This window comes from Anarhichas minor, unplaced genomic scaffold (assembly GCF_050575085.1).
Source record: "Anarhichas minor isolate MPS153535 unplaced genomic scaffold, ASM5057508v1 ptg000011l, whole genome shotgun sequence".
NCBI lineage: Eukaryota > Metazoa > Chordata > Actinopteri > Perciformes > Anarhichadidae > Anarhichas > Anarhichas minor.
The window spans coordinates 12632593-12646433 of record NW_027466457.1 but is presented as its reverse complement, the minus strand read 5'-3'; the positions used below and the strand labels follow the sequence as shown (position 1 = coordinate 12646433).

The following is a 13841-nucleotide window of genomic DNA, read 5'->3' as shown; positions in this document are numbered from 1 at the left end:
GGTGTAGAACCAGGATGAAGAAAAGCAAACAGCTAACCTGGCTCTCTGCCTAGCAACAACTCCAGTAAACATGAATCACAAGCAGTGATGTGAAAAAGAGACATATTGTGGTTGTACGGGTTCTTTATGAACAGAAGCTCACCCATCCATTTGGTCCTTTCATCGTGTCTTCGCTGTTTGCCTGAAAACTTCACACTCACGACGGGACTCCGGGAAGTCATGTCTGCCGTTTGACAGCATGTGAAACCACAAATAGTTTACATTTCTATTTGTGTTTGGAGATACAACACGTCAGCCACTGAACTTCAGAGGTGTTATTTGTTTTCTACCTTTGGAGAGAGCCGGGCCAGCTGAAACATGAAAGTGCTCCCGATCTCATCTCTCTTGGGCGAGACAGTCGATAAGCATATTTCCCAAAATGTTGAATTTTCCCCACAAGGGTTACTTTTTGAAAGCTTAAACTGCATATTAGTATTTGGGAAACGCAGCGCTCATGGCTGCATGTTTTAACGTAACATCCCGCCATCTTTAACTTGGCATTCCGCTAAGCGATTAGCATTCATGTCAAAGCCAACACAAAGTCAGAAGTTATTCTTCCACAGGAGTGAAAGTAAACTTTTTCTGCCATTTTCTTCATGATGACCAGTCTGCACGAGCTGAAAGCTGTGAAAGGGGATCAGGAGATGATGATAATGACAGCTCTGACGTGTTCTAGCTTTTCCCATTGTGTGATCGTGATTACATACAGTATGATCCTTTTTTTAAGTATCTGAGCCCTTTTCCAGGTATAGTTTCACTGATAAGCTTCAACCAGGTACCAATCACTTAAAAATCACAAGGTATCACCTTTGATTGGTATGACATCCATGAAAGATGAGAAAACTCTCCATGCTGTGTTTCCCTTTGCAAGGATAAAATGTCCCCACGCACCATCCGTCTCTCCATCCCATTCTTATTTTCAACATCATGCCCCTTTTGATTCTTCAGGTTAGCCACCTAAGACTAATTAGACAGTCGCATAGCAACAAGATGATGCAACGGTCCTCACACCCTCTGAGCTCTTGTTCTCTGTGGTATTAGAAACAGCTCACAGCTGGGGTTTGTGTTTTGCGTATATAACAAGAGAGAGGCACTCGGGCTGCCTGATACGCTGCCACATTCACCATCACACACTGAACCACAACCGGTTATGCTGATGAGGTCGTTAACTAAGCTAACGAATGCATTGCTTTGCATGTGTTGACATCCTCGTTGTCAAACAACACACGGCGCTATTAATATTAACTGCCTATCTTAAAGCACGCGGCCGTGAAGGGAGCTGCAGCAGATTTATTCCCATTAATATCCAAACATATGCAGCAATTATCTGCTCTGCAGAGGACGGCTTTGGTGCAAGTGTGACCTTTATTTCATGCAATGTTTGTGCCACCCGTGTGTGTACGTGTGGACACACCATGACGGCATCGTGCCTACGCTTGCAAATATATATCTGATCACAGCATCACACTACTGGCTGGAGGGGGAAAAAAGAGCCTTTTGCAAAGCTAAACTCACATTCATCATCATTAAACAATAAGTATCTGAATGTTGTGTCTGTTTACGTGTTTATTTAGAATGACAAAAGGAGTAACAGTCTCTCCAGACTGTATTATGTGAGGCACTGCAATTTTAGTGGTGCTTATGTGTTGTGCATGCAAGGAAAGGCTACGTCGTTCAACACATTTCAACACAGAGGCAATTCAAAGTGATTTACATGAGGCCAGTGGTGGGATGTAACATTTACTCAGACACTATATGAATCACACTTTTGTCATTATTTTGCTTTACTTGAGTATTTCTATCTTTTTTACGACTCTACATTTCACAGGGAAACATTGTACTTTCACCGCACGGCATGTATCTGACAGCTTGAGCTCGATTTTACGTTTAAAAAAAATGATTTGATGCACTACTGTACTACTAATATACAGAGTAGTATACACGGTATCTATACTAGGCTCCTTATTGATGAACTGTCATATTCAAATGGTTTCATTTATGATAAAAACAGAATAATAAAATATGTGAAGGGAGCTCTGCGTAGTTAGTACTTTTACTTTTGATACTTCATGTACATTTTACTGTTATTAAGTCTCTACTTTTACTTTAGTAACATTTTGAATACAGGACTTTTACTTGTAATGGAGTTATTTTCGACTAAGGTATTTGCACTTTTACTTAAGAAAAGGATCTGAGTACTTCTTCCATCACTGCATAAAGAAAAAATGCATTAAACCACCATTTAAAAACACAATAATTATAATCAGTTGAAATACCATAAGACTTTCATTCAAAATTAAGATAAAATAAACTACAAATGTAGAACGAACAAAAGAACAGAAATAGGGGTATAGTGCAGCTACAATGTAGAAAGAAGTCATGATGCCTTAAATTCACATTTCCCGTTCATTTGTCACACAAACGAAACACTATAACAGTATGCTGTTGTCACAGTATGCAATTAGTGGTTTGTTCCCCCATTGTCAGTGGAAACATCTGATGTGCTGATGATACACCCGCTGCTGTCAACAAAGCTGCTGAAATGTAACCTTAACTTGCAACAACACCTATTTGCTGAATGAGTATGATTATTATCATTATGTTTATCAATTGGGATTTCTGTTTTGGTGATATAGGACGCTAATTACACACATTTTGCTCATTTGGAATTAGGTCTTTGTAACAATGTTATTTAGCTGTGCTATGCTCTCACTTCAAACAGTGGTGACTCACACTTATCATCCACTTATTAACTTCACCATCTATTCTCTCACCCTCCTGGCACGCCATGTGACATTACCACACTCGACATCCTGAGGCAGACGGAGGGGCTTGATGCGCGCAGTGTGGGTGTCACAACGCTGCCACTTTCCAGGCAACACATGGCCGACTGGCAAGGACATACGGCCAACCCACGGAGGGCCAGTGGCTGGAAAAACCTTTCCCTCCGCACTGAAACTTCTCAGGCTGTGACCGGATGATTGGACGTGACATGACAGGTGGATAACGGTGCGGGGGACAGGCCGCACGCTGCCCCCCGCAGGCCTGCTGGGATCTGAAGAGTCTCCAGTTCGGAGCTGATTGAACCTGGCTCGCCGTTTCCCAAGCTTTGTTTGCTGTGACACGGTCCACACTGCAGTGACCGCTGATGCTGGATGGTCAAAAAGAAAAATTGTTCAAATCCAAACCAGACATGCCGCTGCTGGGAGTTGAACAGTTGGCCTGCAATATTTCTGTGTTCCAAGTCAGCCAATTAGTGACAAACATGATTCCAAGGGCAATGCTACAGTCTCTTAATTATTTCATGACTGTTGGCGAGCTAGAATGTGAGATATCTGCTGGTAGGGATTACCATATAATCGGCAGATGTTTTCTTTTTCCTTCTGTTCACCTCAACTAAATATTATCGTAGCTAATTTGTGTCCTTGTTTTTTGTAATTGTCAGTATATGTCCCCAGAGGGGGGAAATACAGCCTCATACAGCCTTTGGAAAAAAACAACACTTTTACCAAATACAACTTGTAAATGGTTAAACTCAACTGAGTTGATGGCAGAATTGTTTTCAGCCATCTAAAACATCAATACCAAATGTCAGGTTTCTGTGTGGGCCCCTGTGGACTTGCTATTTTTGCACTGACGTTCAACAGCGTTACAGAGAGAATTCCATCGAAGAAAAGCCAGTTCTTCCACTGACAGCAGCCTCTGAATGCAATACAGCAACAAGAGATTTGACTGAGGGCTGTTACTTTTTAAATTTGTTTGCTGTAACTACTAAACATTATTACATTCAGCACCTACAGGTACAATATAACCAACAACTGAATTATTTGAAAGCCTTTCTTGGCAATGTAGGACATTGTGACCTCGAGGCGAAGAAGACATAACAGGTTGTGAGAATGTGGAGGTTTTTTGTTAACTCCTTAATCCTCACTGACCAGTAGATAAATCATTACAAATCCATGCAGTGCAGACAAAATAAAGTACTGTTGGAGATTGAAAAATGTCCAAAGATACCAAATATGTCATGCATTTTATGCAAATTATTATATAATTAACCATACGATTTAAATATATAACGTGTGATGGAATGGTGAAGCCAGAAAATGTGGAATAGAATGTTTCCAACTGTAAACAACTTAGGGGGACAGAGATATACAAATGAATATTAGAGGGATTCATAACATAAATGGTGGTGGAGCATCTACAGAACTGGTATGTTGATACTGAGAGGTTTACTATTCCTTCTGAAGAATCTCTGGGAAAAACACGTCTTAAGTCCCCAGGAATTGATTTGATCATCTAAAAGATATGGGGGAAATTTGAGGGAGCATTCCGGGCTAAATGTCTTGGTTTTGTTTGTGACTTTATCTTCTGAACTCTGGATTTGCCGAACTTGTGTGTGTAATGAGCCTGAGAACGGGGTTGGATTAACTCTGGGTAATTGCGATGAGATTGCAATCAAAGTTTCAATTAGACTGCAGCTACAGTTACTCCCGCCTGGGTGTTGGTTAATTTGTGATCTGTTAATTTGGAATTAGAGTATTTTTCTTCTCACTCTCTCACTCTCATTTTTCTTTCTCTCTTGTCTCAAATCGGTTAGGAGCTTCATTATTAATCACGTGTATTGATATAATGTATTACTGAATTCCATATTAGCCCACAGACATGAGGCTGCGCTGAAAGGGACGGCTTCCACGAGCAGTGTATTTCTCTCAAATTAATAAAATAATTGATCAATGTATAGCGGATGCTCAGTGCAATATGAGAATATGATTGCTTTCAGTAGCTGATAGTACCCCCAGGGTTGCCAGCACTGTAAATATTTCCCATGGTTAGTTGTGTGTATATGTGTGTGTGTGTGTGTGTGTGGCTCTGGCAGAGCTCAAACCCTCACTATCAATTACAGAGAGAGGAGGATACACTGTGATAACAGATGATGGCAGGATTTCAAGTTGCAACTGCAACATAGGCCTGAAGGAATGCCCTAGTAAACTACTAAAAGGTTGAAAGCTTGCCAGCTCTGCTCCTTAGATCATATTGCGCGAGTGCGTGCAAATCAGATGAAAGATTTCCTCATCTCATCCATTTAATGCTTCTTACTAGCACTGATGCGTAGCCTACTTCCACGTCTGATAAATAAAGCTTGAAATTTCCCAAGAGAATCAACTCTGGAAATTAATTTGAGAGGTGCAATACGCATAACTAGCAGTAGGGGGCGGCAACGCCCTAAAAGACATTGGTATTTGTACACGAAGAAAACGTTGACCAATGGGAGGCCATAGAAATAGAATGTCTAGAGCAGTTTGCTGTAATTATCAATTAACCACAGGTATTGCATTAATTTACACTTTCTTTGTGTTGGTTCCCATTCACGTTTGAACAGACATCATGTTAAAATAGCTTTATTGACATTGCAGGAGCTGGTGTGTACATTTGTATCAGCTGAATAAAAAAAAACAGCCAGTAATAGTCAACATATTACATTTCTTATTTTATCTCTTTTGTGATGACCTCATTATTCTCATCTCTAACAACGTGCAAACTTAAATTAGATACATTATTTCAAAAAAATAAGAATAATAGATTGTTTTTGCAGGGCGAAATTCATGTGTGAAATGTAACCTCAGCTATATGCCTGTCTATGTGGTTTGGTTCTATAGAGTTGCTGCTGTAGCTATTGTTTTGATTAAGAAAATCATTTGTAAAGCTCCAGCTACGGATTACGTTATCTAAGGTTAGTTTTACACTCGATTGTTTTACTGAATGCACATTAAGTATTTAACTCAATGATGATTCAAATCGCAGACTGACGAGGTGGTGTCAACTAAAGCTGCCTGTCGGCTAGTTAACAGCCTGCTAACTGAGTGCTAACTCTAGCTAGCTAGCTAGCCTAGCGGCACATCAGTCCGGTATGCTAGTGCTAGAACCATTGTTTCTGATAACGATAACGTCAAAATGCCTTTGATTTTTTTTAATGATAACGACTATTAGACATTCCACTTCCATACAGCACTAGCTCGTGGTGTCGGAGACCGCATCTCGTGCACCGCAGCTGTTACAATTGGCATTAGCTCGTGTAAGTTGACGCTAGCCAATAATGGGGCTGTTTGCCAGCTGGTCATACAGTGGGTATGGATGTCATCCAACGTCTTATTGTTTGTCGATTTAATGCTACATATAAGTTGGTGCTTTACATTTAATGATGTCCACTCACTGGCCAGTGTTATTCCATCATATTGACCAGAGCATTAGCTTAACGTCAACATGAATGTTAGCCGACTCTTCCTACAGCGCTACCTGCGCAGAAGCACATTAATGTCATTACAACCGACAAAGGACGCTAAATGCTAACATAACCTATTGTGGTTTTGTTGCTATTGTTAATTAAAGGAATAACCCGTGTTTTGAAGTCTATGTTTGACCCTTTTGTAGTGAGGTTAGACTGTTCTGGTCTTCAAATTTTGGAATAAGGTGATTTAAATGCTATAATATATACAGTAACGTTAGCCACATAGTTTACCAGTTAAACACACGAAGCGGTTTTTAAGGTGTTGTTTTAGTTTAAATAGATGGCACCACAGTAAACCTATGAAACAATGGTTCAGAACATAGTGTATTCGTCCTGTCGAGGGAAAAACTCGATGCAATTTATCATTGAATCGTGCACTGTCTACTTTCACCCAGCAGGTGGCACTGTGGCATAGTTTTATTTGATAGGTTTGCAAAGCAAAACAACGTGAATACTATCATTTTTATGCTCTTTCTTAGCGTTTTGAGAATTTTGTTCATAGCTAAACTTTTTTCTTGGACTTGATCGGCAGTATCTGTGATTTAGGCATTTAGATGTGTCACTAGAAACTCACATAAGGCATCACAGGAGTGTTTGAAAGAAAACCCCTGCTTACCTTAACTGTCTGCTGTAGAGAAAACATACTCTCTTAGACCAGCTAATTCCTCTGTGAGGTTTTCCCCACAGCACTTGGCAGGGAGCAGAAACCGCATCCAGGATGCAGAGACTCACTTCCCACATAGTGATTCAGAGGAGGTCAAAGGTTAAGACACAAGGATGTTGTTCCTAATTTTAGAACTCAACCCGGGCTGTTAACCCACACGTACCCTAAATCAGCATGCTTTTTAATTCTTAAATTAGAGTAACAAATATTGTAATTTCAAGCTGAGATGTAACACTAGTAAGTAAACTGTGTGTGATGTTTTCACTACGAAGTCTCTTTAAAGCTTAGTTTAGACCAGAAGTTCAGCCAGACAACAGATTTATTTTTCTCTTATCTCTAATTAAGAGGCAGTTACACACCATTACTTCCTCCTGTTGAAAATAGGCTAGAATTAGCAGCGGGACGAGCAGTGTTTTTTTCTTCTTTCACTGGCTCAATAATGATTGATAGCATCAAGACGTTTCTATTAGAAGAAACGGGGCCGGCCAGGAGGAGGTTTGGAGCCAGGCCTGGGGGGGGGAGTGAGCAGAAAGAGGCGACACCGTTGAACAGTCTGCCCTCTATTTCCTGGCTGGGCAGCGTCCCCGGTGAGGACGCCTCGCTCCAACCCAAAATGCTGAACCCATCTTCACCGGGCAGCAATATGTGTCCCCATTTTTATTTCATCTGGCTCGCTTTGACTTAACTTAACTAACCACTGGCCTTTCCAGGTCATATTAATACCAGTTAGGTTTTAGCTCTTACGGTACTGGTTTGAGACGTTCTCCCTCTGTTTTCCTCCAGACCCCCCCCCCCCCCCCCTGTAGTCATAGAAGTCATGGAGGAGCCGACGGGCTCTCCAGCAGCCAATGCCGACAACAACAGCCAGAGAAATGGAGATGAGGTAAGAGCTGAACCCACAGATATCAAATGACATATTTTTTTCAGTTTTTTCCAATTCAAACTCCAAGAATGTACCACCAGTGTATATCATGAGGGCGGGGGTTCTACCTGAACCTTCAAAAACATATCTGTTTTTTCGTTATCTTTGCAGAAGCCCCGACGTGGCAGCTGGACCAAGGGGAGGAAGAGGAAGAAGCTGATGAAGGACAGCAACGCGCCCAAGGCCCCCCTCACGGGCTACGTTCGCTTCATGAACGACCGGCGGGAGCAGCTACGGGCGGAGCGTCCAGACGTGCCCTTCCCAGAGATCACCAGGATGCTGGGCAACGAGTGGAGCAAGCTGCCCCCCGAGGACAAGCAGGTGGGTGAAGGAGCTCCAGTCGAGCAAACGGCTAGGAGGGATCGTGTGCCGGAGCGCCGCAAAGTTTTTGTATTCCACCCTGTTTAAGATTACCTACCAAAAAGCTTACGTTTATGTGGATTAGTGCTGGAGTCATAACTTTTGGCCCTCAGTAATTGCACCAACGGTGCCCCGAAAGACTGGACTGAAATATTCATCTGCAACATGCCGGCACTTACGACTTTCCCCAAACACATTTAACACTCTCTAACCAGTAGAGACTTGCAATCCCCCCCCCCCCCCCCCCCATGCACAGAAACAGTGTTTGAACAAAAGCGTGTCGAGTCCAAACACTGACTGTGTTTGGTAGACTGACATCCTTTTGCAGATTGTCTCGCCATAGTTGATGGCATCTTGTATTGCGTCCTGGATACGCCCTCAACTGTGATGATGCAAGGATAGCAGAAAGAGATAGAAGATACAAAGGGTGGAGCTGCTCTCCTGCAGTGATAGGACTGTTATCACAGCCGTGTTCACGTAGACGCTCCGGGCGTCACTGCTTCACATGTTATTTAACACAATTCCCCATCTCTGTCCGTTAGTAAAACACCTCATGCCTCGCTGCTATTATTGAAAGTTAGATCTTGCAGGGAGGTTTTTTTTTTTGTCTTTCTTTCCAGAGAAGATCTGAGAAATCTGGACATGTTTTGTTTTTAAATCCGAAGGTGGGCCGGAGCCCGGAGAGCTTTGCTGCTGATTTCTATCACGCTGCTGCACCACCAGTTCAAAGCTGAGTCAGATACGCCAGTATCCCGGGACAAGGTCTTTGCATGAAGATGGCTTTTCTAGCGTTTCCTCTAATTCCCAAACTAATGATGTTACAAGATCCCATTACAATCCTCCAGCGAATGTAGGTCATTGAAAATGGAAATTACAGATTTCTGTCTTTCAACAGGAACTAATCCTGATTAGAAATAATTACTCCCACTCATCGCGCCATCTCACCCACAATCCTCCGTCGTCGTCGGTCCTCATTTTCCTCTTTTTCTGTTTTTCGGCGGCCCCTCTCACCTCTCTGTCTTCTCTCTGCAGCGATACCTGGACGAGGCGGAGCGAGATAAGGAGCGCTACATGCGGGAGCTGGAGAAGTACCAGAAGACCGAGGCCTACAAACACTTCACCAGGAAGTTGCAGGAGAAGCAGAAGGGCAATCGGCACAGGGGAGGTGAGACCCGGTTAGAAGAGCAGCGGGGGGGGGGGGGGGGGGGGGGGGGGGGATGAGTCTCAAAAGTACTTAAAATGTTTAGTGAGATTTGGACAGGTTGACCCACATGAACATGAATCGGTACTGAGCATCGACCAACGCAACAAGCAGTCATCTGCATCATGTGGTTGTTGGATCTGTTTTCTTTTTTATTTCCCACCCTCAAACCTTCTGCAGTGTTTAACTACAACATTTGAATATTTTCCATTGTTTGATGTTGGAACTCACTATTTGCTTTTCTCTCAGTCAGTGGAAATGTGGCAGAGGAACAGTGATACTCTTCCAGTTCATAATAGTTCAGCTTGAGGTCAATGAGCTGTCACTGTGCTCACACAACACATGGTCTACGTTATGTCCTCCTCCTTTGTAATATCTCACTTTGGATATCAGAAATATTGACGACACAAACAGCTCTGCCTCATTTCAGTCGGTTCACAATGTAGAGTGCAGAGATTTGTTTTTGGATAACTTTCATTCGTTCCATCAGTTGACGATCTACTAAAGAGCCGCTGCGCCGGAGGAAACGTGAATCATCTGCTGAGCTCTGTCTTTATTCTTTCCTTCCTTTCCAGATGTTGGGCACCAGGTAGCCAACGAGGCTCTTCACGAGGTCAGTAACTCTTTCCTGCCGTTAATCACTCTCCTTAAGCGGTAAATATCATATTTAATGAAGGGAAGAAATTAGGGTTGGGCGACGTCCACCAATTTGGCAACGGTGTACTCGGTGAAACTCATACGATGGATTGATATTACTTCAGTGATATTCCTAATATAAAGATAACTCCTCATTTCAGCTTCACGATTCAGTAACTCCTCCTCCATTGCAGGCTTTTAAAGCGAGCGACAGGAATAAACACAAACAAAACTGTTCCGTCGTAATGCACGAAAAACTGACATTCAAATAGTTCAAACCATCGTTTAGAACAGACAGTGTCCTCAAAAGATCCGTGTGAATTCTTTATCAACAAGGATCGAATTAAACTCATTCATTGTGAGTTTGTGTAATCATGGCTGGAGTCTGTTTATGCTATTTTCTCACCCAGGAACTCAAATCTGTTGCGTCTGCCCCCCCCTCTTGCTCTACCCATTAAGTGCTCATTGTTGCGTCGCTAAAGCCGGTTTAATCCGCTTCGGTGCCGTGTTTGTGTTCGTAATCCAAACACTTGGCTCCTACTGAGTGTGTAATTCATTTTTTATTAACTTCCACGTGTGAGCCTTGTAGCATAACTCCTTAAGGGGTTACGGTCAAGGTGACTTCTATTGGAATCAGCGTTCCTGTGGGAATACCAGTGTTTCCCTGTAGAACTAAAAGGACACGAGGTTCAGCATAAAGTGTCCTTCGTTGAAGAAAAGAGGAAGGAGGGAGCGTTCTCTCAGAGGAAGAAGTAAACAAGTGAAACCTGCACCGTCTCTTGTGCTGCTGTTGAGAAACACATTTTTATTACAAACCATTCCAGGACCTCTGATTTCTTAGCAGCACTGTTGATGAAATTACATCCCCCCATTTCTTCAACCGTATCAATGTATTTCCCCCGTGGCCAGGTATGAAATCAATTACCCACCCACCCACCTACCACCCAGCTAGATAAATGGCCGGCTCTCGCTGTCAGTCTGTGCGGCCAAATGTTTCCTCTGTTCACGTTATCCCCTTCCCTCTTGCTGTCAACAGAAGGATGCGGAAGGGAAGGACAGGACCGTGTTTGACATACCGATCTTCACAGAGGAGTTCCTCAACCACAGCAAAGGTAAACGCAGCCGGCTGTCTCGTTGAGAAATACTTTGTAGCTGGTGCTTTTTTTAAACCTCCATTTATCTAAGTGTTTCTAAACACATTCCTCCGCTACCGCCAGGAGAACATTGTTTTATAGTGCTCCGGCGTCCCAGAATAGTACCGCACAGTCCACCGGAGTCCGTGATGCCCTAAACTTTAAAATAACGCACCTCTCGGGGCAAATAAAAAATGAATGATGGGCACCAATCGTCCCTTCCGGACTCCTCCCCTCTTATCTAACGTCGTTTTTTTTTGTTTTCTCAACAGCGCGCGAAGCGGAGATGCGGCAGCTGCGCAAGACCAACATGGAGTACGAGGAGCGCAACGCGGCGCTGCAGAAGCATGTGGAGAGCATGCGCGGGGCGGTCGAGAGGCTGGAGGGCGACGTGATGCAAGAGAGGGGACGCAACGGGCTCCTCCACCAGCACCTGGAGACGCTGCGCCAGGCGCTCACCTCCAGCTTCTCCACCGTGCCTCTGCCAGGTGAGAACCAGCGTCGCTTCACTCAGCCGGAAACCAGGCTCAACAAATACCTTGTTTCTTTCCCGCAGATTACACATGTTGAGTTATGAGTTATTAGTTATTATGATTTCTTGCTCAAGCAGCAGAGAGACAAAGACTCTGCAAACAGCGCACATTGACAGCGCTGGAATTATTTCATAAGAGCTCGAGGAGGAAAGGTGATTCAGACTCGGCCTCGGCTCTGTGGCACATTCAGTTTAGGAGAAATAAATAAATTCTATTTATTACCCTACTTTACCTAGATTTACTAGAATTGACGACTTGAGATGCAAGGCACAGCGCTTGCTCAATATTAGATATATTCTAGATGCCATATTTCTGTTTCGCACCCCTCGTAGTCTTGATGGTTTTGGTTTGCTCGCAGCAAAAGCGTCGGTCATGACGAGTAGCTGGTGTTGTTGATCGTTGACCATTCGTCTTCTGATTGGCCTCCTCTTCTCGTGGTTTCTGCCCCTTTCTGCTGACGTCCATAGCTGGAAACACAAAGGCTGATTGAAGGTTTTCATCGACTACGTGGGCAGTAATTAGAAATAATCAACACTCTACAACAAGAATTAAAAACAACGTATCAGTTGCAACCTCACGTTGTCGTCAACCCTCGTTTGAGTGACACATTTGGCAGCTTAGCAAATTATAACCTGACATACTGACATCACATTCTCGTTGTCCCACAGCTAGCGGAGAAACGCCCACTCTGGACAGCATCGACTCCTACATGAAGAAGCTCCACAGCATCATCGTCAGCAGCCCGCAAGACAACGAGCATCTCATCAACACCGTGAGGGACGTGGTCAACCGTTTGGACAGGTGAGAGCCGCAGCTGACGACTTTACGTTATCGATTCATTGTCTGGCCGATTAAAAGGAGGCCTTTTAAAATTCCCCTCTCAGTTCTGGCCAACTCAAATCAATTAGTCTAAAAGACCTCAAGGTCCATTTATTAGCTGTTGTAGAGCTTTTTTGTAATTGTTTCAGCTGTGAGTGAATAATGAGCGTGTCTTTTACTGTCATGCTTTCGCCCCAGATAATTGGACCAAGTACCACCGATGTGATGGATTGAGATTCCCGGCGACGTTCGGTAGAGGCGGCTCCTCGGCGGTGAATCTTCCTGTCGGTCTGTCATCCCGATTGATTTTAAAGCATCTTTTATTACTCTGCTAAGGTGATGTAGCGTCTAACATTTATTTATTATTGTTTTACATTCTGTTCACACTTTAATATAGCTGTAGTTTGTTTTGTAAGATGCTCAAATGGTAGGACATGAAGCTTGTTTAATGTCACTCGTTGCTCCTGTTCTGTCTTCACTGTCCATTTATAGCAACATGCTTCCACCACAGCGTCTATCAAAGATGTTCTGATTAAAGAAAAATGTCTCCGTGGGTTTTTATTCAACATATCCAAGAATACTGTTGAGCAGACTTTGCTTTTTCATACTCTGTTGAAGAAAAACATGTGCCATTTCTTCTTCTTTTTGTCCTGTGTGAGAAAGTGTTTGTGTTTTCAATAAACGTATTTACATTTGAGCAGTCGGTTTGTTTGGGTAGGTTCATGACATGCTGGGAATATGTTTGCACTGAAATGAAAATCAAAGTTAGATACTCCAGGCACCATTGCAACTAGATTTCTTGTTCCTGCTTATTCAGGAAGTCTCTCAAAGTATCTCTACATTATATAACAGCGACGGCCATGTGTTAATAAGATCTCCCTTTGATGGTGTGTCTAAAATTTGCAATATGAATATCAAAGCTAGTTTAAGTATATTCTGAATTAAATGCTGCATTTCCTGTTTGTGATTTGTCCAACGAGGGAGAATGGTTGACTTTTAACAGCCCACGTTTTGAAGTCTACTGTATCAAAAACAACCAGGAAGGCTAATCTGCTGTAATACGTCACTGTTTGGAATTGTGCTTTGTCAGCGCCGGAGCTTATTTGCTTACAGTCGATGTGGAGTCAAATGGATTTGGATTGGTTAAGTCAGTTGAGCAGCTCTGCTGTAATTTACCAGAATCTGGAGAAAGAGAAACAAATGACTTTGCACTCTGCGGCTCGTTCACAGCCACTGAGCTGCACA

At 43.0% G+C, this 13841-nt stretch overlaps 1 protein-coding gene across 2 annotated transcripts; it reads left to right on the top strand.

Annotated features, from left to right (window-relative positions):
• The first annotated feature begins 7775 nt into the window (after positions 1 to 7775).
• hmg20a (high mobility group 20A) lies at positions 7776 to 13293 on the top strand. Of its 2 annotated transcripts, XM_076089475.1 has the most exons (8): positions 7776 to 7875; positions 8026 to 8235; positions 9307 to 9439; positions 10051 to 10088; positions 11148 to 11223; positions 11517 to 11732; positions 12446 to 12578; positions 12795 to 13293. In XM_076089475.1, the coding sequence occupies exons 1-8, from the start codon at positions 7810 to 7812 to the stop codon at positions 12796 to 12798; spliced, it is 876 nt and encodes a 291-aa protein (XP_075945590.1). In that variant the 5' UTR covers positions 7776 to 7809; the 3' UTR covers positions 12799 to 13293. The 2 variants fall into 2 exon arrangements, with proteins under 2 accessions (XP_075945590.1, XP_075945591.1); XM_076089476.1 differs by lacking the exon at positions 12795 to 13293 and having other exon boundaries at positions 12446 to 12582.
• Positions 13294 to 13841: the final 548 nt, after the last annotated feature.